We start from the raw sequence: 27,335 nt of genomic DNA, 5'->3' as shown, positions 1-27,335 counted from the left end.
ACTTCTGCAACACCGTTCTGGCTCCTGCAAGCTTGGAAGCTCTTTGGGTATGTGCAAAGGTAACATCCCACCTTCTCCGGGCTGATCTACTGAGGACCAAACTCATCTGAGACAGGAACCAAGTCTGAATCCAGTTCCAACTTTGCAATGGGCTCCACGGGAACTCCCGGCCCGCCTTTCAAACTCAGAGAGTTCCCAAGCACTACTTTTTCCCTTGAGTCATTAGAGAAGAGTTACTGTCAGGCACAGAGACAGGAAAATACAGCCAGAAAGCAGAGATCACTAACTGCTCCATCAGAGGTGACACGCGCCCGGGACGGCCTTCCTTCACGCAAAACCTCTCAGGTTAATTAGATAAAGAGGTACAATTTAGGGATTGAGCAGAAGAGAAAAGGAAGGAAAGAAGGAAGTGGGGGGGGCAGGAGTGGAAGAGAGCTGATTTTTCCGTGAAACTGAAACCAGCACTTGATGACCCTCGCCTAAAAACCCGAGTCCATGAAGACTCTGGAGGGCACAAACAACTTAGGGATAGAGTTCTCTAGCGGAAGGGAAACCATCATCTTTCTCTTGACTGATAAACTTCACACGGATGAGAAAGAGAGGAGAGCCGATCCCCATCGCCAACTACCCGATGCAGTTCCCTGACATGGGCTTCAAGGTGGCCCTGAAGCCGGCTGGTAGAGCCCCGGCCCCCGCTAAACTCCGGGTGGCCCGACAGTCAACGCCCGCGGCGGGCAGCAGATTCCAGGCGCGGGCAGGCGGAGCGAGCAGAGCGACCCGGGCGGAGGGCTAGGGTGGGCTTTCTCTGGGCGGGGAAACCAGACACTTATAGGCGGCTGAGGCCGACTTTATTTTTACTGCCCAAACTGTTGGAAAGTATTTAAGCTTAAACAGAAACAGCTGTATCGCTGGCACCGGCCGACGAAACTATTTGTTACCAGGAATGACTTTTTATGATTAAGGACCCAGCCGTCGGCGGTCTCTTGAAGGCGGCGGGCGTAGGTCGCGGAGGCGGTCTGGCCATCCTCGACCCTCTGTTCGTTGAGAACCGAGAGGGCTTCTCACCTGGAGCACACCTTGTAGTGTCTAGGAGTGAAGCCAAAAACTGGAACCCGCGACTGTTGAAGCAAGAGGAGGCCTGGGGAATACCGGCACGGCGGGCCTAACTCGCCGCTTGCCCCAAGGCCAGCACCGGCGCGCACGCACTGCGCAGCGCCTTGGACCCGAGGCCAGCTTTGCACTCTGGGCGTCCTGCCTTTCGAAACAGACTCTTAGCTCGCTGTTTTCCCGTCTTCGTCGTTCTTTCTCTTTCTCTCTCCCTTTTTCCCAACCCTTTATTGGCCAGATGAAACTGCTCCCAGCCAAGTTGATATCACGATTTAAATAAATTGTGTGTTCCAAAGAGTCGGGGGGCTCTGTGATCTGGAGCTTGGGTGGGGATAGCTGCTGTCGAACCTCCCCGCCTCAACGGGGGTTACCACGAGGGGAGGAAGAAGAGAGCCTAGAAGCCAAAGGTCATTGAGTGTACGCAGGTGTGCGAGGGACTGAGGCATCTTTGCACGACCGTCGTCCCCTACCTGGGACTTGCCACCTTCGCGTGTGTGGGACCCTCTCTTCCAGGCCGCACTAGATGCCGCCACACCCCTCAGTTTCCACACGGATGTTTGACGGGTGTCCTCCGCTTACGTCGTCTAGAAGAGCCCGAGACAGAAAGCTCAGCACCCAGGTCTGGAACAGAGCCGTGGCGCCCCAGCCACTAACCCGCAACTAGCCAGGCTCTAGGCTCTGCCTCGATGGTCGTAGGCTCCCTAAACCCACCCTAGCTGGGACAGAAGTGGCCAGGGTTGACTTCTCTCAGGACCGAGGAGTGGAGTGGGCGGAAACCGCAGGCTGGGTCAGGGACAGAAGCTGGGGCAGGGCAGCTGAGACTAGGGGACAATGGGGGTGGAAAGAGAAGGCTCGCGACCCCTCCTGCAAGGTCTCGGTCTAGGATGGTTTCAGGCGGTAAACACGGGCATACGCCAGTCTGTTTTGGGCTTCTGAGCCCCGAGAAGCGCCCACGCCAGCTCACAGGACCCGGAGGGTGGACGCGGGCAGCGCTGTGCGACTGGAGACCAAGAGCAGGCTCATTGATTTGTTAGCTGGATGGGGCTGCTGATGAAGGGAGGAGGGGGCGTTGCCATGGAGACCTAGGGTGCGCGGCCGCAAGGGAGGGGTCAGGGAATTAGTAGGTTCGGCGCAAGCGACGTAGGTCCGGGGGTTCGGGCGCGGTCGGTTGCGCCCCAGCACCTGTGCATTGTGCTGCACCGGCGGCGGGCGAAGAGGATGGCGCCAACCAGGGCATGGGCAGGTGGAGAGGGCCTGGGTCTGCAGAGGGGCAGCGCGTGGCTGCCACCTCCGCGGGGAGCCCTAAGAGCTCGGCGGGGACCGGGCTAGCCATACACCCGGGGAACCGCTGGGCAGCCGGGCACCAGGGAAGGCAGGGGCCGGAGCCTAGGGCAGCGGCCCCCCTGTCCAGCCGTGCAGACTGACAGCAGCCGGGCCCGCCCCGCTTTGCGTCACTTCCGCTGACGGCACCCCCCCCCCCCTCTCTCCTCCCCCGAGTCTCTGGAGTGGACAGAAACTCCGCCCCCTGGCGATTGGAACGCGGGTCACGTAGCAACGCAGGGGAGACGGGGAGAGGGGCGTGGCCGGGCTCTAGTCCAATCGGCGCCCGCAGAACGGGCCCAGGACGCTTGGCTTTAGCAACGTCGTTAGCAACACGTGGGGCGGGAGGAAGCGCTGGGAGGGGGGGTGGTGGAGGGAGGGAGAGTGCGCGGGGGGAGGGAGGAGAACTGACGTCAGCGGGAGAGTATTATGGGCTGTCGAGGGCTGGCTGCTGCTTTTCAGCTTCTGGAAGCGGCTGAGGGGGGAAGCGGCGAGTCAACATGGAGCTCTCGGCGGTGGGGGAGCGGGTGTTCGCGGCCGAAGCCCTCCTGAAGCGGCGCATACGCAAAGTAGGTGAAGGGAAAGGCGGGCGGCGACGCGGGCCCTCCCTCACCAGGGCCTGGGCTCCCTCCCCCTGCTGCAGCCCAGCCTCCCTTCCCCCAGGTCCCAGCAGCGGCCGCGGCCGTGGCGGCGGCGGCGGCGGCGGCGGCGGCGGCGGCGGCGGCTCTGCCCCAGCGTTCTCCTTAGACTTGCAGCCCTGCACAGATTGCATGGATGGGGGGCGGGGTGGGGGATGAATGCTGGTGCATGCACTTTGTGCACCGTTTCTGCAGGGGTGCTGCAGTGGGCTGGTTCCTTTGGCGGCAGTGTTTAGAGCATTCATTTGGTGCTTGCATTTTCGCGTGTATTTCTTGTGTCCTCGTCATGCATTCCTCCCCACGCACACACATACACATGCATTTTTCCTTTTGCACCCGCAGGGACGCATGGAATATCTCGTGAAATGGAAGGGCTGGTCGCAGAAGTAAGTAGGTTATATGCAATCGCAACCCCACACTGATATCAAGGAGGGTTCTTTCTTCCTCTTTTCCCCTTCACATTGAAATACAACACAAGGCAGCCGGAAAAGTTGCACACACATACCCGCCCTCCACTCCCTCCTCTCTCTCCTGCTCCAGAGACTGAAGCCCGATTCTTCCTGGTTTCCTTTAGGTACAGCACGTGGGAGCCCGAAGAAAATATTCTGGATGCTCGCCTTCTTGCAGCCTTTGAGGAAAGGTACAGACCTTAGCCCAGCCACTCACTGGAACCCATACAGGCTGACTTCGGTGCAGCCAGGACACACCCCCTTCGATCTCTTTTCTTTTTCTTTTTTTTTTAAGAGAACGGGAGATGGAGCTCTATGGCCCCAAAAAGCGAGGACCCAAGCCTAAAACCTTCCTTCTCAAGGTATGTCTCCAGTGGTGGAGTGTGACATCCAAGGAGGATCTGCAGGGTTTGTAAGCCTGTGGGTGTCCAAGCCTTGTGCTTATTTGTAAGCTGGGCATCTTCTGACAGCATGTTATCAAGTCTGTGGCAGCATCAAGGGGTTTTAGAGGTAGGACTTAGCTGCACCAGAAGGCCTTCATTTCCCCCTCTGGCCGTCCCACATAGACCTATAATGTTATACAAGGAGTCTGTTGGTTGCAATGTCTGCATCCAGACAAATCCTCTTTCTCCTCCCCCAGACTACTTCCATAAGCCCACCTCCTCACTCAATTAGTATTTCCCAGACACCCAGGGAAAGTTGGGCAGTCAAGGCTAGAGGTCGTGTGGAGGTGGGGTGGGGGGAGGGGGGCGGGGCTCTTCTCTTCTCACTACACTTTCCTTCTGCAGGCCCAGGCCAAGGCAAAGGCCAAAACCTATGAATTCAGAAGTGACTCTACCAGAGGCATCCGGATCCCTTACCCAGGCCGCTCACCCCAGGATTTGGCATCTACTTCCAGGGCCAGAGAGGGCCTTCGGAACACCGGGCTACCCCCACCGGGGGGTAGCACCAGTGCCTGCAGGGCAGACAGAGACCGGGATCGAGGTGGTACCAGCCGTGTAGATGACAAGCCCAGCTCACCCGGGGACAGCTCCAAGAAACGAGGACCCAAGCCCAGGAAGGAGCTCCTAGACCCTTCACAGAGACCTTTGGGAGAGGCTGGTGATGGCCTTGGAGAATACCTCAAAGGCAGGAAGCTGGATGAGACCCCTTCCGGGACAGGAAAGTTTCCAGCTGGCCACAGTGTGATTCAACTTGCGCGAAGGCAGGACTCAGACCTGGTACAATATGGTGTGACCAGTCCTAGCTCGGCAGAGGCCTCGGGCAAGTTGGCCGTGCACACCTTCCCAGCCAGGGTGATAAAACACAGGGCTACTTTCCTGGAGGCCAAAGGCCAAGGTGCCCTGGACCCTGGTGGCACCAGAGTCCGACACAGTTCAGGCACCCCAGGCTCAGTGGGAAGCCTGTATCGGGACATGGGGGCCCAAGGGGGAAGGCCCTCCCTCATCGCCAGGATCCCAGTGGCCAGAATCCTGGGGGATCCAGAGGAAGAGTCCTGGAGCCCCTCTCTGACTAACCTGGAGAAGGTGGTTGTCACAGATGTGACCTCAAACTTTTTGACCGTCACCATTAAGGAGAGCAACACGGACCAAGGCTTCTTTAAGGAGAAAAGATGAATTCCTGGGGGTGGGGAGCCCAGGACCAGAGCAGGGAAAAGTGAGCTCAAATGGCTTAGTGCTTTTTATTTCTGGGTGACTGTGGCCTCTGGCTGGTCCTGCTTTCTTCACACACACACCCCTTCCCTTTCATTCCTTCTTCCTCAGTTCTGGTTGGAAAATTATCTCTAGAGTTCTATTTTCTATTAGATGTAAATATGTTTATTTAAGAAAAATATCTAAATATATATATTTCAACTCTTGAAGTTCTTTTATTTAAACAAGGAGAGAGAGAGAGAGAGAGAGATTGTGGTTTGGTAGGGCAAACAGACTGAACTGGTACAGGAGGGACCCCTGTCCCCTCAGGGCACTAGGAAAGTTGGGGCCTGGTCTCTGGGATTCTGGAGGGTGTGTGGAGGGACTCAGCCGGCACACCTCCTCCCTCCACGCCGCCGCCGGGATTCCCAACCCTCTGGGCACCGCCGCAGGATTTTTGCTCTCCTCCCCATTGGCCAGCTAGGCCAACAAAAGGTTGGCTTCCCAATCAGAAAAAGGGGGGTGGGGTCAGACCAGTTTTCTTTTTTCCCCCTTTTCCTTTCCTGTCCTTTTTTGTTTTTTTAATTTTAATATTAAGTGGTCTGCTAGGAAAAAAGGTATCAACTCAGATAACTTTCTCACACGTGGTGTTGTTAAAGGTAGAAAAGTCGCAAGTGAGTGGAACGCAGTTCTCCCCAACCACAGCAGAAGTGCACCTCATGGAGGTGTGAGAGCCCTACACGCACACTGTATGTATGTGTCATGTGGACAAAAATCTCCCCGTCACCTCCATTCCTTCCCTTACTTTTGCAGAGAGAAAAGAAATCCAGCGAATTTGTTTACATTCCCGAAATGCCAGGATAAATTAGGAGGATTGCGTGTCAGTGCCCGGAGCGCCAGACAGTTGTTTTACAAGAAAAATATTCGGGTGGACTTTTTCTTTCTGTGTCCTCTAGATTCGCCAGAAGACAGGGCGGCCCCACCTCCCAGGAAGACTTGGACAAGCCTGGCTCGCCGGGGGAGGGTGGGTCCGGCTTTTAGAGGAGCGAGCGGCCGCCAGCCACCCCGCCCGGCGGCAGCGGGCTGCGCACCAGGCCAGTCGGGCTGGGCGCGGGGGTCGCAGCCCGAGTGGAACTTGGTCCGGTGGGGCTCTCGTGGCCGAAGGGGCTCGGCAGGGTTTCCACCCAAGAATGCGCAGTAGAACTTTAGCGTTTTCCCGCTTCCCCCTTTCTTAAAAGCAAAAGCTGTAATTTATAGTCCTTTTCGATCCTCGGAGTGCTCGCTCCGTGAACTCGACGTTCAGACTCCGCCGCAGGGGGCGGGGGGGAGCGCGAGGTGGAGCGGGAGCGGCCGGGGACCAGCGGTGCCCCGAGACCATCTGCGCCCCTGGTCCCGGCCCACTCCGGACCTCGCCGCGCGCAGCTCGGACTCAAAAGCACAAATCTGTCCCCCTAGCCGCTGCTTCCAGCAGGGATCCTGCGGCCTCTCCGCCCTTAAAGGGCCAGCAGTCGCCCTAACTTCCAGAGCTTTTGGAGGGAGGGGCTCGAAGCTCTGCTCGAGGGACAAAGCACAGACTTCAGGGGCTCTGGGCTGGGCTGGAGGAGCTTGGTAATGGGGAGGGACTGAGAGGGACGTCAGCCTCATCCTCTGCACTTCTGGCTCCCCAGTTCCAGCCTCTCAGTCTCTTCTTTCCTCCAGAGTTTTTTTTTTCCTTCTTCTTTTTTTTTTTGCCTTTAAAGAGAGGGAGAAAAAGAGGAAAATGGTGTATTCTACTTGGTTTTTATTATTTTTTATTTTTTTTAAAATCAAACTGCGCCTAAAGAAGCCCCGGGAGTGGGGGTTTTTATCTGCGCATATTTGTAAAACTAGTATTTTCGACTTTGTATAAAAAGAAGCGCTGTTAACTGTGTCTGTCTACATGTCGGCCCCATTTTCAGATGAACCTGTTTTGAAGGGTACATCTGTGAACGAGTGGGCATAACTCCGGGACAGGAGTTCCCTATCTGGTTACCGACTCCCTTTCTCTTCTCTCTTTCCTCGCTTGCTTCTTCCTTCTCTCCAACCTTCCTGATACTGCCCCTCTTCGTCCTGCCGTCTGTCCATGTGTGTCTCCTTAGCTCGCTCTTGAGAGGCTGACTTGGGGGGTGGGGTGGGCAGGGGTCTGTGGCCACGTGGCTCAGAGTCTGCAACTGCAGACGGGCGGAGCGTGGGTGTTGGGTTTATGAGTTCTTGGCTATGTATAAACCTCCAGTTGATCTCCGCCTCAGCTCAAGAGTGAAACCTCGGTACCTATCTTGGGTTGTGAATGTGTCTGTATCCAGTATCACTTTTTACGTGTTTAAATATATACTTTGTAAATAGGCGCATGTCTCGGTTTCATTATTTTATTTCCCAGAACAGGGAAGAGGTGGCCTGGAAGGGCAGGATACTCGCCTCTCTGACTTGGTGTCCCTAACCTCCACCCTCAAACTCTCAAAAAGGGCTGGATTCCCGACAAAGGCCAGTTCCTAACTTGGAAACTCCTCAGTGGGGGTGAGGGGAGGTGGGTTAGGAGTCATGGCCGTTCTGAACTTCCCCGAGCCGTCTACACTGCCGACTGAACTTTTCTTTGGGAGGCAGGCAGAAAGAATTAGGAACTCCCGAGGTGGTGTGTGTGCGACCTCTGGGCTCTACTCACTCTGAGGGAGGATTCCCCCAGCGCCACACACCCTTCCACGCCAGACTTCCATAGCGGCTAACACCCAGGAGCCTTGCAGACTCATGCCCGGGACTCGAACATGCTCCCCAAGGCTGTCAAAGTACTGGTGCCCTAGACCTCCCCATCCTCGCCAGCGCTCCCCGAAATGCAGAGTCTCCGTCTATTGATTGAGGAATTGAATTCGCGGGTATTGCTAGGCAACTGCCTGCTAGGAGCCGGCGCAGAGCGCGCTGATGTGATTAGTGAGCCGGGAGCCGCCGATCCTCAGCCCCGCGCTCCCACCCCCAGTCCCTACGGCTTCTTGAACCATAGTGTTCTTTCGGGGAGATACCCTAAGGCTGGATGAGGGGCTGCCGATGGTAAACATATCGTGGGATGATGGTGGTGGGTGCTCTCAGACTTTAAGGCTGCAGACTTCTCAGCAGAGGGGCGGGGTCGTGAGGCTGCAAAGCTGACCCACACTCCGGATTCCCAAAGAGGACCTTACACGGAACCCGGTTTCACCTCCATATTCCGGGGCAGACATTGATCCCTTGAGAAAAAGCTGTAATCCGTGCAAAGTCACAGAGCCCAAGGGGAGGGAGGGGAGGAATATGGACCGGGTCACATCTTTTGCCCTTGGCCCAGTAGGCAGTGGCCAGGCCGTTGGCAGAGCCCTCCCCACCCCAGCTCAGTGACCTGTGTCAACGCCTGAGGTCCGGGGTTGCTACTGCAGGTCACTGAGTATCCAGTTCTCTCGGACATTGAGCAGTCAGCTTGTTTCAGGCGCCAAGAGGTCCAAGGTCGGTTTCTTAGGCCACCTCAAGGTGCTCTGGGCCGGGCAAGCTCTTTGCTGGGACAGCCAAGATGACAGTGGATGGCTGTGCCTGGTGGCTTCAGCAGTAGCCCCTCCCCATAGGTTGGAATTTTTCACTGACCCTGAGGGATTTCCCGCTTATTCGGTCACTACCAACTTTAACCTGGGCTCAGAGCTCCCGCGGTATATTCTCGGGGCAAAATCCGGGGGTGGGTATCCCTGGCTCCAGACAGCCTTTTTTCTCCGTCTGTCCTCTTTGGCAGGGCACGTTAGAGCCCGGCCCAACACAAACATGGGTTGAATGGAATGAATACTTTCGGCTCTGCGTAGAGCCGTTTTCGGTTTTTGTTTTTTGTTTTTCTGACTCTTGGTCACTCCCAGCGTGCGGCTCTGACGGAGGTCCGGTGCTGTGCCCAGGACAGTGGTATGCAATCCTGCCCCAGCTGTCTGCGGATACATCCACATGGCTTCTTTTCACCAGAAAGTTCTTCAGGCCAGGGGTGGCTCCGATACAGCCAGAGCCCAAGGTAGGCGCGAATCGGAGCCAGAAGGGATCTATCTCAGTGCCGTCAAGGATGGAAATGTAGCTGACAGTAGTGAGAAACAGCAGGATGAGGCCTGGACTTTCCTCCTACGGCCAAAGATTGATCGGCTAGTGGTTACTCCTAGCAGCAGGGGTGTAGACGGCGCAACTGCGGTCCGGACAACACAGGACTGCGGGGGATTCTGCCCTCCTCCCCATCCTCAAAGTCCAGCAGCCCGAACTTCGTGGGGAGCGCGCGCCCTCTACAGGCGACAGCGTCAACCCCTGTCCCAAGCACCACCCCTCCCCCCTCTGGTTCTGACTAGAAGTGAAGAAAAACTTCCTTTTCTCCTAACCGGCTTCACCTGGCATCATCTCTGTGTCTTTGAGAATCGGCCTCGACCCACGCAGGGTGGACAGGAGGGAGGTGGTGTTCATTGGCCTAGAGCCCAGCGACACCAAGCGAACCAGGTGCCCTCCACTTGGTACCAGTGGTGTCTCTTCTAGGATGGAGGTGGATTGATTAGGTAGGTGATCAGACCAGCAGCACAGAAATTAATAAACCTTAACGTAGGCCAGGCCCGTCCCCTCAACTTTGCTTTGGATACCTTGTTCCCATAGACACAGGTTTTCAGAGAGCCTAGCTGGCCAATGGGACCAGACTTGCTCCTGTTTCCCCAGAACCAGGGGTCTGGGATTTAACTGCCCCTGTTCACCTTCTCAAAAAGAAAGGAAAACACACAAAAGGCACGGAAGAAAACAAAAGGGAAACCAAATCGCCAGCAGCCTGTTTTGCAAAGTGGGTTTCCCCAGGCTGGAGAAATAGCTCAGCTATTAAGACCTAGGTTCAATTAATTCACAGCATCCACCTGGCAGCTCAAAATTGTAACTCCAGGCCCAGGGGACTCAACATCCTCATACAGACACAAATGCAGGTAAAACAATTAAGTAAAGTAATGCACATAAAACAAAAACAAGTTTTAAAAAGTTAGGTTTCTGCAACAAGGTGTTTCTATCCATAGTGCAGACCTGAGTCCCAAACATCTTTCTGCCAGGAGTGGGCCCATCTTCCCTACACTCCAGAGGAACTCTATTCTCGTGGGAGGCCAAAGGAAATCTCTGAATAAAATTAATGCCGAATGGAGTAACGAAGGCCTTGGGCTGGAGAAGGTTTGTAATAGTCGAGTCTTCCCTTCTCAGTAGTTGCGGGTGACTCAGGGCTTCCCGCCCTTCTTGGAGTGTCCCGACATATTGTGGAGGTGAGAGGGTTGGTTTACTTTTATGCCCTCTGTGGGGGGGGGGGAGTGAGTTACTGTGTATCACAGAAGCTCCCTGTGGTGGCTGGAAATAATATATATATTCCTTGTTCCATGATGGCTACTCCCAGCATCTAGCAACTGCTCACTACTGTTAGCCAAACTTCAATCCTTGATTGGAAAAAAATATATATGCATATATATTTTTTGATGGATATATATTTGATGGATTATATGATTATGTATCTGATATATATGACTATAAATATAATATACAATCTTTCCCATTAAGCCAGGCTTTCTCAAACTCAGCTCCTTGGCTATTCTGGGAAGGTGGACTTTTGTGTGGTGGACTGACTGGCTCTGCGGCACTCTTGGTCCCTGCATGCTAGGAGTAAGCTTCCTCATGGGACAAATTTCTCCGGACACTCATGTCTCCCATTCATGGCTGGTGTTGCTCTGCAGTATCTTCCTCCTTGCAGCCGTCTCCTTTTTTAGTGGCTAAGCTATTTCCAATGTTTTTTCCCCTTTTAGTGCTGCAGCTAAGCCCATGTCCAGACAGGTGCCCGAGTCAGGGCAAGCGAAGACTGTTTTGTTTATCTGGATTAGTTACAATGTACACCAGACTAGACCTTTAAAGAATATTTATTGATATTGATACTGAGTAGCAAAGAAACAGCAGGTCATTTACTGTCTTTTTCCTGCAACAGAAATTAACATCAGTCTGAGTCCTACAATCTAGGCTACTGTCCCTAGAAACCCCTGAGATTTATGTGTGTAAACATGGTGACCAGGTAACCTCCTACCTTACTCCAAACCCTTCCCCAGACCACCACAGGCTTCCTGGGGGAGACATTTTTTTTTTAAAGTCAGACTGTTCTGTTCCAAAAGATTCTAAGCTTTCCCAGGGTGGTAACATGCCCACCCTTGCTAACCCCTATGAAAGCAAAGGGCTCCAGTTTAAAGGGGCATGCATTAACAACTGGCTTAAAGGCCAATAAACCAAGCCAATGGCTGATGCTGACTCAAAGTTGAACATTTCCTTCTGGATGAAATCTTGGGACCAGAGTTCTCGATTCAAGGTCAGGATTTGGAGTAGACCCAAACAAGGGGCACTCTTTCTGGTACCAAAGATTCTTTTTTTAAAAAAGCCAATACTTCAGAGGAAGAGGACATACTGGTCTTTTCCAATCAGGTGTTGAAGCAAACACAAGGGGGGCTTGTAATCGTAATACCAGGAAGGCTGAGGTGAGACAGCCAGAAGTTCAAGGCCAGCCTAAAAGATACCCTATCCTGAAATCCATTTGGCATGACAACACCTGGAAGAAATGGATCAGATATCTAGCTGTGTGTATGCACACCCACATTCTCCCACCCCCTAAGGACAGAGGGAAGAGAAGAACAAATGAGAAAACCATAAAAACCAACTACTTTATTGGTAAACATGAGAACTTGACTCAGAGCACACAGTGCCGCTCCGGCGGGGCTCTCACATGGGCGCACGGCAAACGCATGCTCTGTAACACAGACCGCTGGGGTCACAGCACCAGGAAAAAGACACATGAAGGCAAAGTGGCTGGGAGGAAAGGACTTGTAGATTTCAACTTTGGGACTTATGTAACTGGTAAAAATAAAAGGCACCAAATCGGGGCTTGGAGACTGGCAGCGGGGGACAAAGGCCAGTCAACCCAGACCCCCAAACACCGTCACTTCTCCAACAGCTCATGGGACCCCCAAAAGACATGGAGGTGCCTGTAAGGCAGTGTCTGGCACAAAAGCTGCAGACCTTGGGGGAGGCAACAAAGGACCCTGGCTAAGGGCAGGGAAGGAATCTCATGTCCCAGGAGGCAACTCTTTACCCCTGGCTACCCATTTCTTGGTCCGGGATTTTTCCCAGTGGTAGCTCCTGCTGCCAGTAACACGGCCCCCTGGTATATCACAGGCATCCCTCAGGAGCCATGGATATGGGTCTGTCCCAAAAGGCACAGTGCTGAGGTCGGTTTGGTTACACAAAGACCATCTTATTTGGTGTGCAGAGTGAGCTACTGGGGGCAGAGGTGGGGTGCACTTTGTAAGCGTGGCAGGTCCCAGACATTTTAGCCCACTGTTTGGCTGGTTTTAGAAGGGGAAATGCTTCCCTCCAAGGCAACTGGAGGAAGAAGCCCATACCTGCTGGCTGATCAGTCAATGGTGGAAGTAGAAATAAGGGCTTCGTACCACCCCACCCCCGCTTTTTGGCATCATAGACTCACTGATCAGATTGTCATGGCCCATGGTGACATTCCAGGACAGGAAATCCTGACATCAGCCAGCAATCTGACAAGGTAGTTTCAAGACAGCTACCTGGGATAGGGGACAGGGGAGAAGGCATCTAGAAAGGAGTTCAGAACTAGACTCATCTCCTAAAGATGAGGAAGGAATTAGGGCCCCCTGCCAGGTGGGCTACTAAACTACCCTATCTTGCAAATGGCACAGGGGATATTGCTTCTCAGAGAGGAAGGAAACACAAGCTCCCAAAGACAGGAGAGGATTGTCAGGGTAAACAGGACCCAAGAGTGGCCCACTCACCAGGCAGGGCTCCCCAGGACTACAGAAAATGCTTACATAGTAGTTTAGCGATGTTCAGTCTACACAGGCAGCAGGGTGACAGGACCCCATGAAACACCTGTAATCCCACACTGAAGCTACCATGGTGACTTATAGGGCCCTAGTAATGAAACTCCAACTAGTGGGGAAAAATGTTTACTTAGGACTCCAAGTTCCTACTTCAACCTGCTCTGGGTTTCTAGCCTACTCCTCCCCCACGTGTCAGACCTCAGAACTAGCGTGCAATTTAGTGAGCCAAAGCAGGGGGACGGGTCTGGATCCAGAGGGGAACAGGGTCACTTCTCACTGGGGCTCAGGCCTACTTGCAGGAAGGAGGTAACAACATGATTCTCTCTGTTCCCAAGTCCAGTAGCACTCAGGTGCATCTTCACGCTGGAGCTCCAAACCCTGGCTGGGCTCTGGGACTACAGTTGCAGCTAGAGAGACTGCCACACCAGAGACGGAGACCTGAAGAATTCTGCAGGGTCCCTGAGCCAAACTTCACAACTAATTATTCTTTAAAAATGAAGTTGTAGCCTTATTTGCAAAGCACAGAGTGCCTCCCTCACCAGAAAGGCCCTGCCATGGCTGAACTTGGGAAAAGGTCCTGCCACCCCCACCCCTCCCCTCCCCGGGCTGGGGAGAGAGCTGTTATCAGCGGTCCTTCCTGATCCACCTGACAGTAGTTGGGTAGGAAGGGGGAAGAGTCTCACTAGGTCAAGAGGGACTCTTAGAAAGGATGTTGTCCAAACAGGCAGCTTTTAAGTCAGTGGCCACCTGGCTTTCCTGAGGTGACAGGACAGACTGAAGTGGAGGCCCAGAGAGGTAGAATCAGCAGGAAGCCATTTCCCAGCCCTAAGTCTCAGGACAGGGCAGAGCTGGCCCCTCAGGTCAGGCATCAAAGCAAAACCAGAGACTGGAAGGCAGGTCTGACTTGGGCAATGGTCTCAGTAATGCCTCAAGTTGAAGAAGCCCACGCTGGTGGGAGACTCCTTCACGGTGACAGTGATGAGGTTGGCTGTGACATCCGTGACGAAGACGTGCTCGATGAGACTGCGGGTAGGTTTCCAGTCCTGGCTGGTCTGTATGGCTACTGACAGGTTCTGCCCAGCACTGGGAAGCGAGGATGAGTCAGGGTCTGAGTCAGAACTGCTGTTCTCCTCTCCCGTGCTGATGTCACACAGCGCAGGTGGCTTCTGGCCATCTCCAGTAACTGTGTGGCCCTCCTGCCCGCCGGAGGCAGCAATGCTTTTGGCAGTGTCCCTCTTGACGGAAGGGGCGGGCAGAGTCGTTGTCTTGCAAGCCAGTTTTTCCCCTTTGTTGGTGTCTGTGGGGGTGTTGGCCATGGTTACTCCTGTGGGGCCACTCCCAGGACCTTTCCCAGTGGCTGTGTTGGAGGCAGGAGCAGCCTTGGTGGCTGTGGTGGTGTGGCGAGCAAGCAGGCCCATACCAGGCACGCCATTCTTGACACTCTGTAAGTCAAGGACCTGAAGGCTCAACTCCTGAGTGGGTGTCAGCTGGGAACCTGGACTCCCCGAGTTATTCCCTCTCTGCTGCTCGGCAGCGCCACTGCCAGGGGCCTTCAGGACCTTGCTTCCTGCGGGGCTCACCCCTAGTTCCCCTTTCTGCGTCCTCACTTTCAGGTCCAGCCCAAGGCTACACTTGTTGAGTCGGCTGGCAGCCTGGGCCTGACTCTGGCTCATGCGGTTCATGTAGTGTACGATAGAACTCTGCCAACTGATGCCACCTCGGCTGGGGCTCCCGGCCATGCCTTTCATCAGACTGGCCAGGTTCTCTGGGGTCGTCATAGTGCTGGGGCCACCACAGGCCTCTTTGGTGTGGGCTTTCAGGGCAGCCAGTCCTGCCACAGGAGCACTGAGCGGAGCGGGCAGCTTGGCAGCCGAGGTTCCCAGATCCTTCCTGGTGGTCTTTAGCACCTTCGCCAGGCTGACAGGTCTCCGGGCTGCCTTCTGTTCGGGTGGTAGAGGCTTGCGTCCCCGCTTCTTTCGAATGGGATCCTTCAGCTCTGGCTTGGCTACTAGGATCTGGGCTTTTTTCTGAGGCACTGGGTGGGTTTCACGGCCCCGGGGGCCCCTCTTGGAGTCTAGGTCGCTGTCATCTTCTTCTTCGTCTGAGGAAGAGGAGGAAGATGTGGAGGAAGAGGATGAACTGCTAGATTTAGACTTGGAGGGTGCGTCTGGTTCCTGAAAAGACAAGTAGGCAGGAGTCAACGCCTGCTCAGGCAGCACCAGGCATCTCAAAGACACAGTACCAGGGCCCTCCAGACCCCAGCACCAGGGAGGAATGACCAATGACCATGCTTGTGGAGAAGGGGAAAACCCACTCAGTGGAGGCGTAATTACAGGTAAACTGACTGCTGTGCGTAGAGAGATCTTGTGTATTGTGTGGATGTATCACCTGTCAATTAAAAAAGCCCACGGCCTATGGCTAGGAAGAAAATAAGAGGCGGGGCACCTGGGAGAGAAAAAGGATTCTGGGATGGAGCCAGGCAGGAGATTCGCCTTTGCCAGGAAGACGTACCAAGTCAGAGGTATGGCATCTGAACACAGGTAACCAACCAGCCGTGTAGCAGAATGTAGATTAGAATACATAGGTTAGTTTGAATTATGAGCTAGTCAGAAAAGAGCCTAGCTATATGGTCAAGATATCTGTAAATATATTCTAAATCTGAGTCTTATGTCTGAGAGCATGGGGGTGGGGGGAAGGGAAGAACCAGGCCCCCAATTTCAACAGCTGTGTTTTGTCAGCCCAGGTCCTCACGTGGCCTGAGGGACCAGCATCTTCCACAGTAGCTTTACAGGGGTGATACCAATGCTCTAGTCCTAATGTGGGCTGATCCCATCAAACCCCGGGCCCTACGCTTCCCTAGTAGGCCCCTGGCTTCACCAACCCTACTCAGTCAGCAGGAACCCGTGGCTCACATCCTCCTGCTAAGAGGAAAGATGCTTAAGTAACAAACAAAGGCACATCAGAGCTTAAGGCCTGAACCCCTATCCTGCCTCTGAACCATCGTGGGAGGGAAGGCAGGAGGAAAGGCCGTGTGGAAGGCCACCTGTCTGTCATCACGGAAAGGAGGGTCAATAGGACATCCTGAGAAGGCCTCAGCATAGCATCTCTGCTTCTGCCCCCCAGTTCCTGGCTTGCCTGTCAGCTCTGCATGGCTCAGTCCAACTTGCCCGAATGTCCTGTGGTTCCACAACTCCTAGACAAACCTAAACACTTGCTTCCCTGATGGAGAGTCTCCAAGGCGAGAGGGAACTGTGCATAATCTACCAGAGCTGCGACAGTGCAGAAAGGGCTTATCCTGAGAGAAGTAATACCTGGGGAGACCGTTCCCTGGGAGAGGCCTGCCCTACCTCAACAGCTCCCCTGAAGAACTGCTCGGAGCAGCACAGGTGGATGAGGATCCCAAAGGAGACTGGGGGCTGTGGCCACTCACCTTGAGCTTGGAGCGCCTGCTGCATGAGGACACGACCGTGTGCTTCCTCGGCCTGCCCCTGGGCCTCTTGCCTCTCTTCCTGTTCTGTACCTCCTTCTCATGTTCCCTGGAGACACAGCACCAATCAGCTTTGAGAAGCCCTGCCTGCAAACCCTTCTCTGGCTTCAGCCTCCACCCTCCAGCTCCCAAGGGATTCCCCGCTGTTCCAGTAGCTTGTCATCTGCTCTGCAGCCTGATACAATTCACTGGGACGCCAGCTTAAGGGGGCTGGCCCACACAGTCTCCGCAGCCAGCCCAGCTCACTTGCATCTGGTTAAGATGGAGCCAAAGACAGGAGAACAATGCTGGGAAGCCTCTCACTTTTCATTAAGAAAACTTTCTGTGGGTGAAGACTCCATGGAGATCCCATGTCCCAAAACAGCCTTTGGGATGCTATGGGTTTAACTTGCTCATTCTCACAAAGCAGAGCCCACAAAGACTGCCCGCCAGCATGTACCAAGCACAGGAAACACCCTCATACGACCTGCTGGCCTAGGGGCAGAGGACTCCAGTGTGGCTTCTCAGGACCAACTTGCTTATTTATGTCACCCTGTCCCTGCATACCTCAAACACCTCTAGAAGTCTGTTCTTAATGGAAGGAGTAATGTTACCAAGCTACCAGTAGCTAGGCCTCAAAGCCTGTACCTCTGCAGCCCAGGGCTAAGTTTCCATACTCAAGAGCACCGTGTCAGCCTCTAACTAACGGAAGCTCGGCTTTCAGGTTACCCATCCTGGTGACAAAAACCCAGTGCCGTGTCTTGGGAAGTAAAGATGCATGCTTCTAAGCCCAAGGACCTGAGTTTGACCCTCAGAACCCATGTGGTTAAAATAGAGAAATAGGGGCCGGAGAGATGGCTCAGCGGTTAAGAGCACTGGCTGCTCTTCCAGAGGTCATGGGTTCAACTCCCAGCACACACATGGCAGCTCACAACTGTCTGAACCCCAGCTCCAAAGGATCTGATGCCTTCCCACAAACATAAATGCAGGCAAAACACCAAAAACAAACAAACAAAAAACCCACCAAAACAATTCCTACAGCTTCTCCCCTTCACCATTATCACAGAGGCCTGGCCAAATGCATGGATCCCCTCCCCAAAGAAAACAGACAACTGTGAAATACAACAATTCAAACATTTCCTCAGAGTCCCGGAAGGTGATCTAAAAAAGAAATGGATTGGACCTCCAGGAGAACCCCTAGGCTCGAACATCCTTGGTTGTTCTGAGCTCAACACCCGATTCGACCTCGTGACTCTGACTTCTCTTAAACACAGTGGTTTCTCCCTGAGAAGCTAAAGACCAGCTCCTAGTGTCCAGAGCATGTGCCACATCCCACTGGATGTCCCTATCCTCAGGATCTTGCTTCACCAGCTCAGCTGGTTTCCATCTGCTCAAGTGCCTCCCCACCCCCACCTTCTCTAGTAGCAGCAGCTGCAGGTTTGTAGGAATAGCACCTGGCCCAAGGGTGCTACCTCAACCACAGAGAAACATATCAGCCCAGGATAGTGCCAAGCCTTCTCCTGGGAGCTTAGAGGACCAAGCTGTCAATCTAACAGAAGGCAAAGATGTTGTTATCTGTTTCCAAAGGAATCCCAGGCAAGCTCAAGCACTCACACACCCTGCCAAAACGTATCCCCTGCCCACTCCCACAGCAGTGAGAAACACAGGCCTGGCTACCAGAGAACAAGCTTGCTAGACTGACCTCAGCTGGGGAGGCTTTTGAGCAAACCCTGCCCCTGCCTTTATTGACAGAGCCTGCTTCTGCAGTGGGAAGATGTTCCTGCCACCTGCACACAGGGTGCTGTGTTCCTAACCCTCTCCCCCAGCCCAACATGCCCTTCCTAACACCATCTCTCACACAACCAGTATCTCAACAAACACGCCCCCAGCCCTCACACACACCTAAGGGGGGACCTAAGAGCAGAAACATTGACTGTAATTACATAAGTAAATCAATCGAAGAGAAAAAGCTACCTTAGCACCACGTCACAGCCTGGGCAAAACATCAAACATCACTTTGCACTGTGGGCTCCAGGCCACTCTGGGCCCTCTCCACCATGGCACACCCTGGCAGGGGCATGCTTCTTATGACAAGCTTCCAACCTCAAGCACTACTAGTGCTGACCAATATTTACTCCACAGAAAAGGCTAAGGGAGACCAGAGGCTGTCTGGGAGGCCTTAAAGTGCTCCACCACAGGCTTTTCACCCTACTGCCCCAGACCAGTGTCACCAGCCAATTCCACCCAACTCTCCCCTTCTCCAGAGTTCTCACTTCTTCTGGAAGGCCAGGAGCAGCCTCGGGTCCAAGATGTTCTCTTCTGGCTCCCAGCTGTTGTGTCTGGAAAAGCAAGGAGCAGGGCTGGTGAGCAGCATCCCGGTAGGCTGCTGAGGACAGCTCCCACTGCCCCGCTGGGAGCAAGGGGCGCTGTGCAGAGAGGCAGTCCTCTGAGGTCTCAGAAGTCCTTGAAGTTAGTTAGCAACACAGCCTTAAACTCACAGGCAAACTGCCACCTCAAGCCCCCAAGCCCCATCAGGCCACGAGGGGACTCAACAGTCTACACTGGGAGGAAAACAAACCCCAACAAAGAGCAAAGCTGCTGAGGGAATCCCCCGGGCCTGGCCCGGAGCCAGGGAGGGAAGGGAAGGCAGGTAGGGGAGGGGGAGCCGGGGGCGCAGACGGAACAAAGTGGCGGATACCACAGAGAGCGCCGGCAGGGCATCGGGGTTCGGGAAGATGGTACTGGGAAGGGATGGGGTTCAGGAAGGAGGCTGGTGGGGCAGCTACAAAGGAAGCCCTTTCCGGAGAAGGCCCGGTCCCCTTCCCTCATTGAGAAGAAAGCAAGCGCGGGGGCTGGGGTGGGAGTAGGTGGGGGAGCCCTCCCACCAGTAGGAAGCTCAGGTTACAGCAGGATAACTTGGGCAAGGGGCGGGGGCCGCGTCCCGCGCCTGCCGCGGCCAGCTCTAGGGCGGGGGCGCATGCAACAAATGGGCGCCAGAAGCGCGCGGCGCGGAGGCGGGCCGGGCCCGAGGGACTCGGGGCTGAAGGCCGCCCTGCTCGCTCCCCGTGGGCTCGTAAACAAAGGGCAGCGCCGGTCGGCCGGAGTCCTCTGGGTCCCGAAGCACAGGACTTCCCGCCCGGGCCTGCGATGCGAGGCTTCCCACCCAGGCCGGGAGGCACGCACGGGATGGCGGCCGCGCACCGGAGACTCACTTGGAGGACCAGCCGCGCCACTTGACCAGGTACTCCAGCTTTCCCTGCGGGGAGATAAGAGCGGGCGGTGAGTCGTGCAGAGCGCCGGGCGCACGCGGGGGGCGAGCGGGAGCGCACGCACCTTGCGGAGCCTCTTGCTCAGGATGCACTCAGCGGCGAAGACCTGCTCGCCCACGCTGCTCAGCTCCTCCATGCCGCCGCCCGCCGCCCGCCGCGGCCCGCGCCCCGCAGACCCCGGCTCACTGCTGCACACAAAGCGCCGCCCCCGCCGCGCCCCGCCCCGCGCACGCGCGCCGGAGTCGCCCGCGCTGCGCTACCCGCAGCCGCCGGGCCAATAGGCGCGCCGGGAGCGCGGGGCGGGGCGCGCATTGTTCGTGGTGGCTGCGGCGGGGACGGGTCCGTGGGGTTGGTCGCTCTCTTCGCGGTGTCGAGTAGCTGCGTGCTCCGGGGATCCTGGGGCCCGGCGGCTCCGGATCGCAGGTCCCTGCGGAAAACTATTGTTTGGGCCGAGGGCGGCGAATCGGGGAGCAGGCGGCGTTTTCTACCCTCGCCAGCGAGGGGCGCTGCTCTCCACCAGTCCTCTTTACTGCACCCCGATGCTCCAGGGTCAGGGGTGCGAAAAGACTGGAGAAGTACGGGGTTTGGGGAGGGGAGGACACCGAAAAGCGAGCCTTGAAGCTCTCCTTCAGGTTGTAGAGGAAGAATTCAGGTCACTGGAAGAAGACTGAACTCCGAATTCTTAACTAAAGAGTTGTGAAATAGAACCCAGTTTCCCCGATTTTTACTGCGCGCGTGGGGACACAACCAACTTTCTTTAGTTTATTTTACGATTTGGGTGACGTCGACGTGGACCAGAGTGGACGGTGTGCAGACTTGGGTGTAACCTCGGGTGCTTGTCACAGCTCACTAGGCTCTGCCAGTAAAATCCTTTAGATCAATTTACAGGGGTAGAAGTTGGGGTGGCCCCAGTCCTCCTAGGTCGCCATGGTTAGGCACCCTATCCATTTATTTTCCCCGCTCAGACATAAATTCCACCAAACAGTCTTCTTTGTAAGTTTGAAGCAGGTCAAGTACATGACGAAAGAGGCGTTCTTCTCTTTTAATAAAGTGGACTCCAGTGAAAATTCGCTTTCTGGTTTTGCCTCTGGTTTTGCATCATGTCCAATGTCTCACTTTTGTAGGAGCTTAATCTTCACGTAATCGTGAACCTATTTATGAAGGAGACACATTTTTTTTTTTTGATTGTCAAGCTTTCTGCCCTAAGAAACGAACATCGGGAAAACCCTGGGTTTTAGGGTGTTCTTCAGTTTAGTTGGTTAAATCTGCTTTGGAAAGAGCTTCGCAGCTGTTTGCAGAGGGGGGCAGGGAAAGACTTTTTTTCCTTGAGAGCGCAGTGATTGCTCATTTAGGTGCTTGGTGTGGTAGTGGCTGAAGCAAAGGGGAAGAGAGCCGCCGCAACCCCACACCCCCAGCCAGCTCTTTTTGTCCCTGTGCAGATCAGCTGGGCAGTAAGTGGTCGCCCCGTACAAAGGTGTGTTTATTGTAATCCTATAAATAGCTGGATCCATTTCAGCTGCTGCTTGTTCTTCAGGATTCTCCGGGGTGTCACATTTACTACTAGAATCTGCCTGCTTTCCCCTTTCTGGAACGGGATATACCTACACGGTTGCTTGTTTGTTTTTCTAAGAACAAAGGACTTTAAAAATACAATTCTTTCTTGTCTGCCAAGAAGTGACCCAGAGCTTAATACGAACGCATTGGGGGAAAAATAACTATGTTTACCTGAAATATGTCTGTCATATATCTCATCTGCCCAACCTTGAATACCCAGTTTGGGGAGAGAGTAGTTCAGATAATTAGTTGGAGAAACAGATACAACAGACTTCACTGGAACGAGGCCATTGCATCACCCACCGCGGCCAATGCATGATTCAGAGGTTGTGGCATTTCTGACTCACATCTTTGGCACAGTAGGGTATGTTAGACGGGCTCTTTCATTGATTTTAGAAGCAGCTAATCTGCATTGACCATTGTGCCAACAAGACTGGATACTGAAGCAAGTCCTTAGCAACTGTCCGACCAGACTGGCGTGAGCTCTTGACACGGGTTCTCACTGTCTGACTGACTGGTGCTGAAGGAATGGGGTTTGAAGTCGTAGTTCCCTTTACTTCATTCAACTTCGAATAGCTACCGGAGGCTCATGGTCACCCACAGGACACCGAGCTGGTGAGAACAAAGCTTTCTGAGCCTGCCGTAGATGTGTAGGAGAGGGAATAGAAATCCAGGTCCTGAGGAGTCTGTTTCGGGAACGAGTGTTTTGGTTGGTGCCAGTTTACATGTTAACACAACATGGATAAACCTTAGGTTTTATGTTTGCTCGCTTTGTTTTTGTTTTCTGGCAACCCTGTAGACTGAGCCCAGGGCCTGGACCGTGCTAGGCAAGCTCTTGGCTGCTGAGCTACATCCTTGCCTGTGTCGTCATGAGCAGTTGGAATCCTGTTAAGAACGGGTAAATATGGACAGGAGAGATGGCTCGGCAGTAAAAAGCACTTGCTGCTCTTATAGAGGACCTGGGTTCCGTTCTGAGTTCCCACATAGGGCAGCTCACAACTGCCTGTAACTCTGGGGGATCTCATGGCTTCTAGTGGCTCCCAAGAGCACCAGGAAAACATGGGCAAACACTCATATACATAACATTTAAAAAATCTTTAAAGTAAGAAAGGGAAGTAGAGGTTGGGGAAGAAGTGCTCACCTCTCCTGAAGAGGAGCCTGGTTCTGTTTCCAGTATGTTTGTATATATGTATACATGGTGGCTCACAACTGCCTCTACAGACATTGCCGCAGGATTTGATTGGCTCTTCTGTCCCCTGAGGCCACTCACTGGCCCACATGTGATTCACGTACACTCATGCAGGCACACACACACACATAAATAAAAATAAATATTTTTCATTCTTGCTTATGATTTGAGGACCAGAACTACTGGGGCAAGGACATACATGTGTCAATCCACAGGCAGGGGAGATGCTGGGAACTGAGAGCATTCAGTGACCTGAGCTTGACAGCTGAAACTAGATCATCTCAGACAGGATCTCACCGAACAGCTTCCCAGCAGTTCATTTTTATCTGAAGGTCTATCTTTGCCACTGTGATCCAAGAGCCATATCTTCCCCATGAGGGATCTGTGTGAGGTAAACCAGAACATACAGTCACCTCCTCTCCCTCAGGCTTTTCGCTGCATTCGCAAGACTGAGGTGTGACTTACAGGCTCTGGGTGTGGTGTGGTTTCTATACATATGATGGGTAAACACTGTCCACGCACTCCATACACAGTGCTTACCTGTCAGTCACAGTAACTGCTGCCAGGATGCTCGCCCGAGTTCACACGCCTTCAATCCCTAGGTGCAGAATGTAAATATTGACCCCCCCCATCCCACCTCACCCAGAATTCACTGGGGACAGCCTGCAACTCTCATGGTTTAGACATTTCTCAGAACAGGCTGTTTGTCCAAGCGTTCAACTTGCCGACAAGAAAAAGGGATCCAAAATTACCTCTAGTGCATGCCGTGAGCCTCAGTTTTGCCTCCCCCTGTCTCTCCAGTGCCGATACAGTACTCTCTGCCAGCCATGTGCAGCTTGCTCCTGAAGCCTTCCAAGTGTTCCCAGGGGCAGCCTGTCTCCTGGTATCCCATCTTCCCCAGAGCTTGCCCTAGGTCACTTAGTCCATCTTAGTACCCTTAAAAACCTGCCCAGGTGGGAAACACCCTAAATCCTGGGGTCGGGGAGAGGTGAAGACACACAGCTATAGAGGTGGGCAGTGGAGACTCTTTATCGGAGGTCCCTGTTGCACCAGGGTGGCCATTATATTGGTTAGCGGTTCCAGTTTTGTGCTATTATAATAATGTTAGACAAGCATCTTTATTCTTGTATGTACTGTGTGCTTGCAGAGAGCATCACGGATGCTGAGTCACAGGGCCCGCTGCATTCCTTCTGTGTTTATTCTATGCACATCTGTCCCCTCCCCCCTCATTTCAGCAACCTCACCAGGCTGGCTTTGGGTTCTCTATGTAGCCAAGGAAGATCTCAAATTTTAGATCCTCTGCCTACCTGAGATTACTAGTGTGTGCAGCCCTGCCTGGGGGTCCAAATCTGAACATGATTGCTGCGTTGCTGGTGGGGTGGGCTGACACACACTAACCCTCGGTTTGCACACCTCACGTCTGCTGCCTTGTGCCGCGGTAGGGTGAGAGATGGCTTTTGTGCAAAATGCATCCCTTTCACGATTCCATTTTATCTCTAAGGTGTTCAGATTAATTTGCTTTATGCGTATCTAGCGTGTTGCCTGCGTATGTATGACATTCATGAATGTCAGACTCCCCTGGAACTGGAGTTCCAGATGATTGAGCCACCACGTGAGAGTTGGGAGCCAAGCCCAGGTCCTCTGCAAAAGCAGTGTGTGCGCTTAACTGCTGAGCCAACTCTCTAGCCTGTCCCAGTTTTAAAATTAATGTACAGTTATTGAAGGGCTCGGATCTAGGGTTAAAGCCTTTACATAGAACCCAAAACGTCGTTTGGGGACTCATGGTGGTGTCCCAGTGTAAGCAGGGCTGCCGACTGTCACTGCTCGATGCAGGACGGACTCTCCAACCTCTTTCTGTCTTTTGCTTGCCTGTTTATTGCAATAGGGTCTCACTATCTAGCTCTGGCTGCTTTGAACCTGGCCTCCAACTCAGAAACCCACCTGCCTCTGCCTCCCCAGTGCCGAGATTAAAGGCACGACTACCGAGTGTCAGGTTAGAGAGGTGGATTTGAGGGTAGGTTGCAGGGGCTGCTTGGGATCATGAGTCCGTCCCTTCCCTTCGTCGGCTGGATTACTTCTTGTGGGAAGGCCCCCCAAACGCAGAAATGTCCTTTGGATTACACACATGAACAGGCATCTTTAATCTAGCTGTTGTTGGTGGGTAAGTGAGGAGACAGGCAAGAATTCCTCCTGAAATTAAAAGTACCCCTTTGGGCTGCCAAGCGGGCTCAAAAGAGACCTGACAACCCAAGTTCAACTTTGGTACCCAGAAGATGGAAGGAGAGTAGTGAGTCGATCCAACCTGACCTCTGATCGCCACACATATTATGTACATGTGCATGAACCCATGCACACATGTGCACACGCGTGTGCACGCACTCACACACAATAATAATAATAATAATATCAAATATCAAACCAGTCAGATGCATGCTTGACACCCTCTGGCCCAACCTTAATTCCTTCTCTGCAAGCATCAAATGAGGTCACCCCCAGGCTCCCTTCTGGGCTCTTTGTGTTCTGGCAGGAGCAGGGGTCTATTTCTCAGAGCCACCTCCTGCTTGTTTCTTCTCCCACAGATGGCGGCTCATGGCAGGCCATTCTGTTTCTTGCTTTCAGCTTTAGCAGTATGCAGAGGGGTCACAGCCCACCCAATGGATGGCCCGACCTCAGTCTTTTGAAGCCTCACTGGGTGACATCTATTCTGGGTCAGATGTCTTATGTTTTCTCTCACAGGGTCTTGAGTGATAGGGGGGAGGTGTCCCTGAGGTCCAGCTCCCTCTGCAGTAACAAACAGTGCCCTCCGCGGCATCTGTGGCTGTGACAGAGGCAACAACTTGAAGGAAGTGTCCTTAGCATCGCTCGTTACTTATAGGGATGCTCTCTGCAGCTCCAGCACCTCTGGCCCGAATCTCTTCACTGGGCTCCGTGTGCCTTCAGTCATAAATAACAGGAAGAAGGCGGAAAGGCACAGCCGGGGCTAGCAGGGCAGTTTAGCAGGTCCAAGCAAGCACTCGCTGCCAAGTCTCATGACTCGTGTTCGATTCCCGGGACTCACGTGCTGGAAGAAGAGAGAAGAAACAAATTGTCTTCTGACATCCATGAATGTACCATGGCACATATATGTGTCATGTGTGCACGTGTGCATGCAAACATACACCAAAACACGCCTATGTACCCCTCCCAAATAAATGAAATATAGGGGCTGGAGAGATGGCTTAGTGGTTAAGGGGGCTTGCTGCTACTGGGGGAGACCAGAGTTCGGTTCCTAGCACCCATACTGTGTGGCTTATAGCTCTCTGTACCTCCAGCTTCTCGAACCCCCAGGACAAGTACACACACTTTCTCATGTGCTCATGATCACAGATGAGATGGAATACCAAAAGGAATATAATGAAAAATGCGAACCGAGAGAGAAAATGAAATAGCGCTGGGTTTGGTGCAGCTCCGTGTGTTCCTGTGTAGGGCTGGGGTGTTTTTCTGGCCCAGGAAGCCTGACTTTAATATGACCTGGCTTCCTGAGTAGGTAGGCCTGTTCTGGGCATCCGTAGTTTTTGTTCCTCAGATCAGTGCAAACTGTACCCTTTGGTCACTGTGGCTCTTCCAGGGGGTTTCTGGAGGTTCTGCCGATGGGACATGCGCACAGGGGAGCCGCGTATTGGGGTGTTCCCTGTCTACAGAGAGAGAAAGCACACAGGACTTGTCCAGAAGGACTCTGCCACTCATGTGTACCCAGGGCATCTCCCTGCCTGGCTGATGTCTGAGAAGCTGTAGGCACACGTCTGCTGTGGGTGTGGAAGCCTTAGTGACACAGACTTGGAGAGGTAGAGAGGAGTGTGAGGACTCAGGCGGGGGGGGGGGTGGCTCTCAGGAGTATGATGACCAGGATGCTCCAGAAAGTCAGATCCCACAGACATACAGTATCTAGGGGACTGGAACCAGGATCACAGGGGAGGCCGGCATCTGCAGGTGGGCAAATCCTTTCCACAAGATGGCACCTGTGTCCACTCTCTCATGTTCCCCAGCCCACCTACGTTGTCACCTCTTTATAAAAACATTTATTTTATGAGCATAGGTGTTTGGTCTACATGTATGTATGTGTACAACACACATGTGGCATTTACTCTGTGTGTATGAGGTGTGTATGTGTACCACATGCATGCCGTGCCCTGGGTGGCCAGAAGAGTGTTGATTCCTCAGGAACTGGAGTACATACACATGGTTTCCAGTTGCCAGGAATTGAACCTAGGTCTTCTGCAAGAGCAGCAGGTCTAGCTACTGAGCACCCTCCCCAGCTCTAACTACTGAGCACCCTCCCCAGCTCTAACTACTGAGCACCCTCCCCAGCTCTAACTACTGAGCACCCTCCCCAGCTCTAACTACTGAGCACCCTCCCCAGCTCTAACTACTGAGCACCCTCCCCAGCTCTAACTACTGAGCACCCTCCCCAGTACTAACTACTGAGCACCCTCCCCAGCTCTAACTACTGAGCACCCTCCCCAGCTCTAACTACTGAGCACCCTCCCCAGCAGCTCTAGTTACTGAGCACCCTCCCCAGCTCTAACTACTGAGCACCCTCCCCAGCACTAACTACTGAGCACCCTCCCCAGCACTAACTACTGAGCACCCTCCCCAGTACTAACTACTGAGCACCCTCCCCAGCAGCTCTAACTACTGAGCACCCTCCCCAGCACTAACTACTGAGCACCCTCCCCAGCTCTAGCTACTGAGCACCCTCCCCAGCACTAACTACTGAGCACCCTCCCCAGCTCTAACTACTGAGCACCCTCCCCAGCTCTAACTACTGAGCACCCTCCCCAGCT

At 53.8% G+C, this 27,335-nt stretch overlaps 3 protein-coding genes across 3 annotated transcripts in view; 1 reads left to right on the top strand and 2 right to left on the bottom strand.

Annotated features, from left to right (window-relative positions):
* Positions 1 to 2,914: 2,914 nt before the first annotated feature.
* Positions 2,915 to 5,294, top strand: CBX8 (chromobox 8). The gene is made up of 5 exons (XM_080922644.1): positions 2,915 to 2,996; positions 3,408 to 3,451; positions 3,640 to 3,705; positions 3,810 to 3,876; positions 4,303 to 5,294. Exons 1-5 carry the CDS (start codon positions 2,928 to 2,930, stop codon positions 5,128 to 5,130), a joined length of 1,074 nt encoding a protein of 357 aa, XP_080778770.1. The 5' UTR covers positions 2,915 to 2,927; the 3' UTR covers positions 5,131 to 5,294.
* An 8,409-nt stretch (positions 5,295 to 13,703) lies between these two features.
* Positions 13,704 to 19,945, bottom strand: CBX2 (chromobox 2). Its single transcript, XM_080923146.1, has 5 exons — positions 19,834 to 19,945; positions 19,713 to 19,756; positions 18,774 to 18,839; positions 16,465 to 16,570; positions 13,704 to 15,208 (listed from the first exon to the last, which is right to left on the bottom strand). Exons 1-5 carry the CDS (start codon positions 19,903 to 19,905, stop codon positions 13,952 to 13,954), a joined length of 1,545 nt encoding a protein of 514 aa, XP_080779272.1. The 5' UTR covers positions 19,906 to 19,945; the 3' UTR covers positions 13,704 to 13,951.
* An 80-nt stretch (positions 19,946 to 20,025) lies between these two features.
* ENPP7 (ectonucleotide pyrophosphatase/phosphodiesterase 7) overlaps positions 20,026 to 27,335 on the bottom strand; it is a gene marked incomplete at both ends in the record, with an annotated part of 34,109 nt that continues 26,799 nt past the window's right edge. Inside the window, 2 exons of the mRNA XM_080922485.1 lie at positions 20,026 to 20,196; positions 20,258 to 20,395. Of these exons, the coding sequence (XP_080778611.1) occupies positions 20,026 to 20,196; positions 20,258 to 20,395 (309 nt within the window). The remainder of the gene's footprint in view (positions 20,197 to 20,257; positions 20,396 to 27,335) is intronic.

The sequence above is a fragment of the Micromys minutus genome (genome assembly GCF_963924665.1).
Source record: "Micromys minutus genome assembly, chromosome: 10".
Classification (NCBI taxonomy): domain Eukaryota; kingdom Metazoa; phylum Chordata; class Mammalia; order Rodentia; family Muridae; genus Micromys; species Micromys minutus.
Note: the sequence above shows the minus strand (reverse complement) of the source record. Positions and strands in the feature narration are given on the sequence as shown.

Excerpts from the sequence above, each read along its gene's own strand:
- CBX8 (XM_080922644.1), top strand. The coding sequence starts at position 2,928 with ATGGAGCTCTCGGCGGTGGGGGAGCGGGTGTTCGCGGCCGAAGCCCTC. Across the intron at positions 2,997-3,407 it reads TGAAGCGGCGCATACGCAAA|GGACGCATGGAATATCTCGT; the intron begins GTAGGTGAAGGG and ends TTGCACCCGCAG. Across the intron at positions 3,877-4,302 it reads CTAAAACCTTCCTTCTCAAG|GCCCAGGCCAAGGCAAAGGC; the intron begins GTATGTCTCCAG and ends TTCCTTCTGCAG.
- CBX2 (XM_080923146.1), bottom strand. The coding sequence starts at position 19,905 with ATGGAGGAGCTGAGCAGCGTGGGCGAGCAGGTCTTCGCCGCTGAGTGC. Across the intron at positions 18,840-19,712 it reads TGGCGCGGCTGGTCCTCCAA|ACACAACAGCTGGGAGCCAG; the intron begins GTGAGTCTCCGG and ends TTGCTTTTCCAG. Across the intron at positions 16,571-18,773 it reads CTCCTGGCCTTCCAGAAGAA|GGAACATGAGAAGGAGGTAC; the intron begins GTGAGAACTCTG and ends CTGTGTCTCCAG.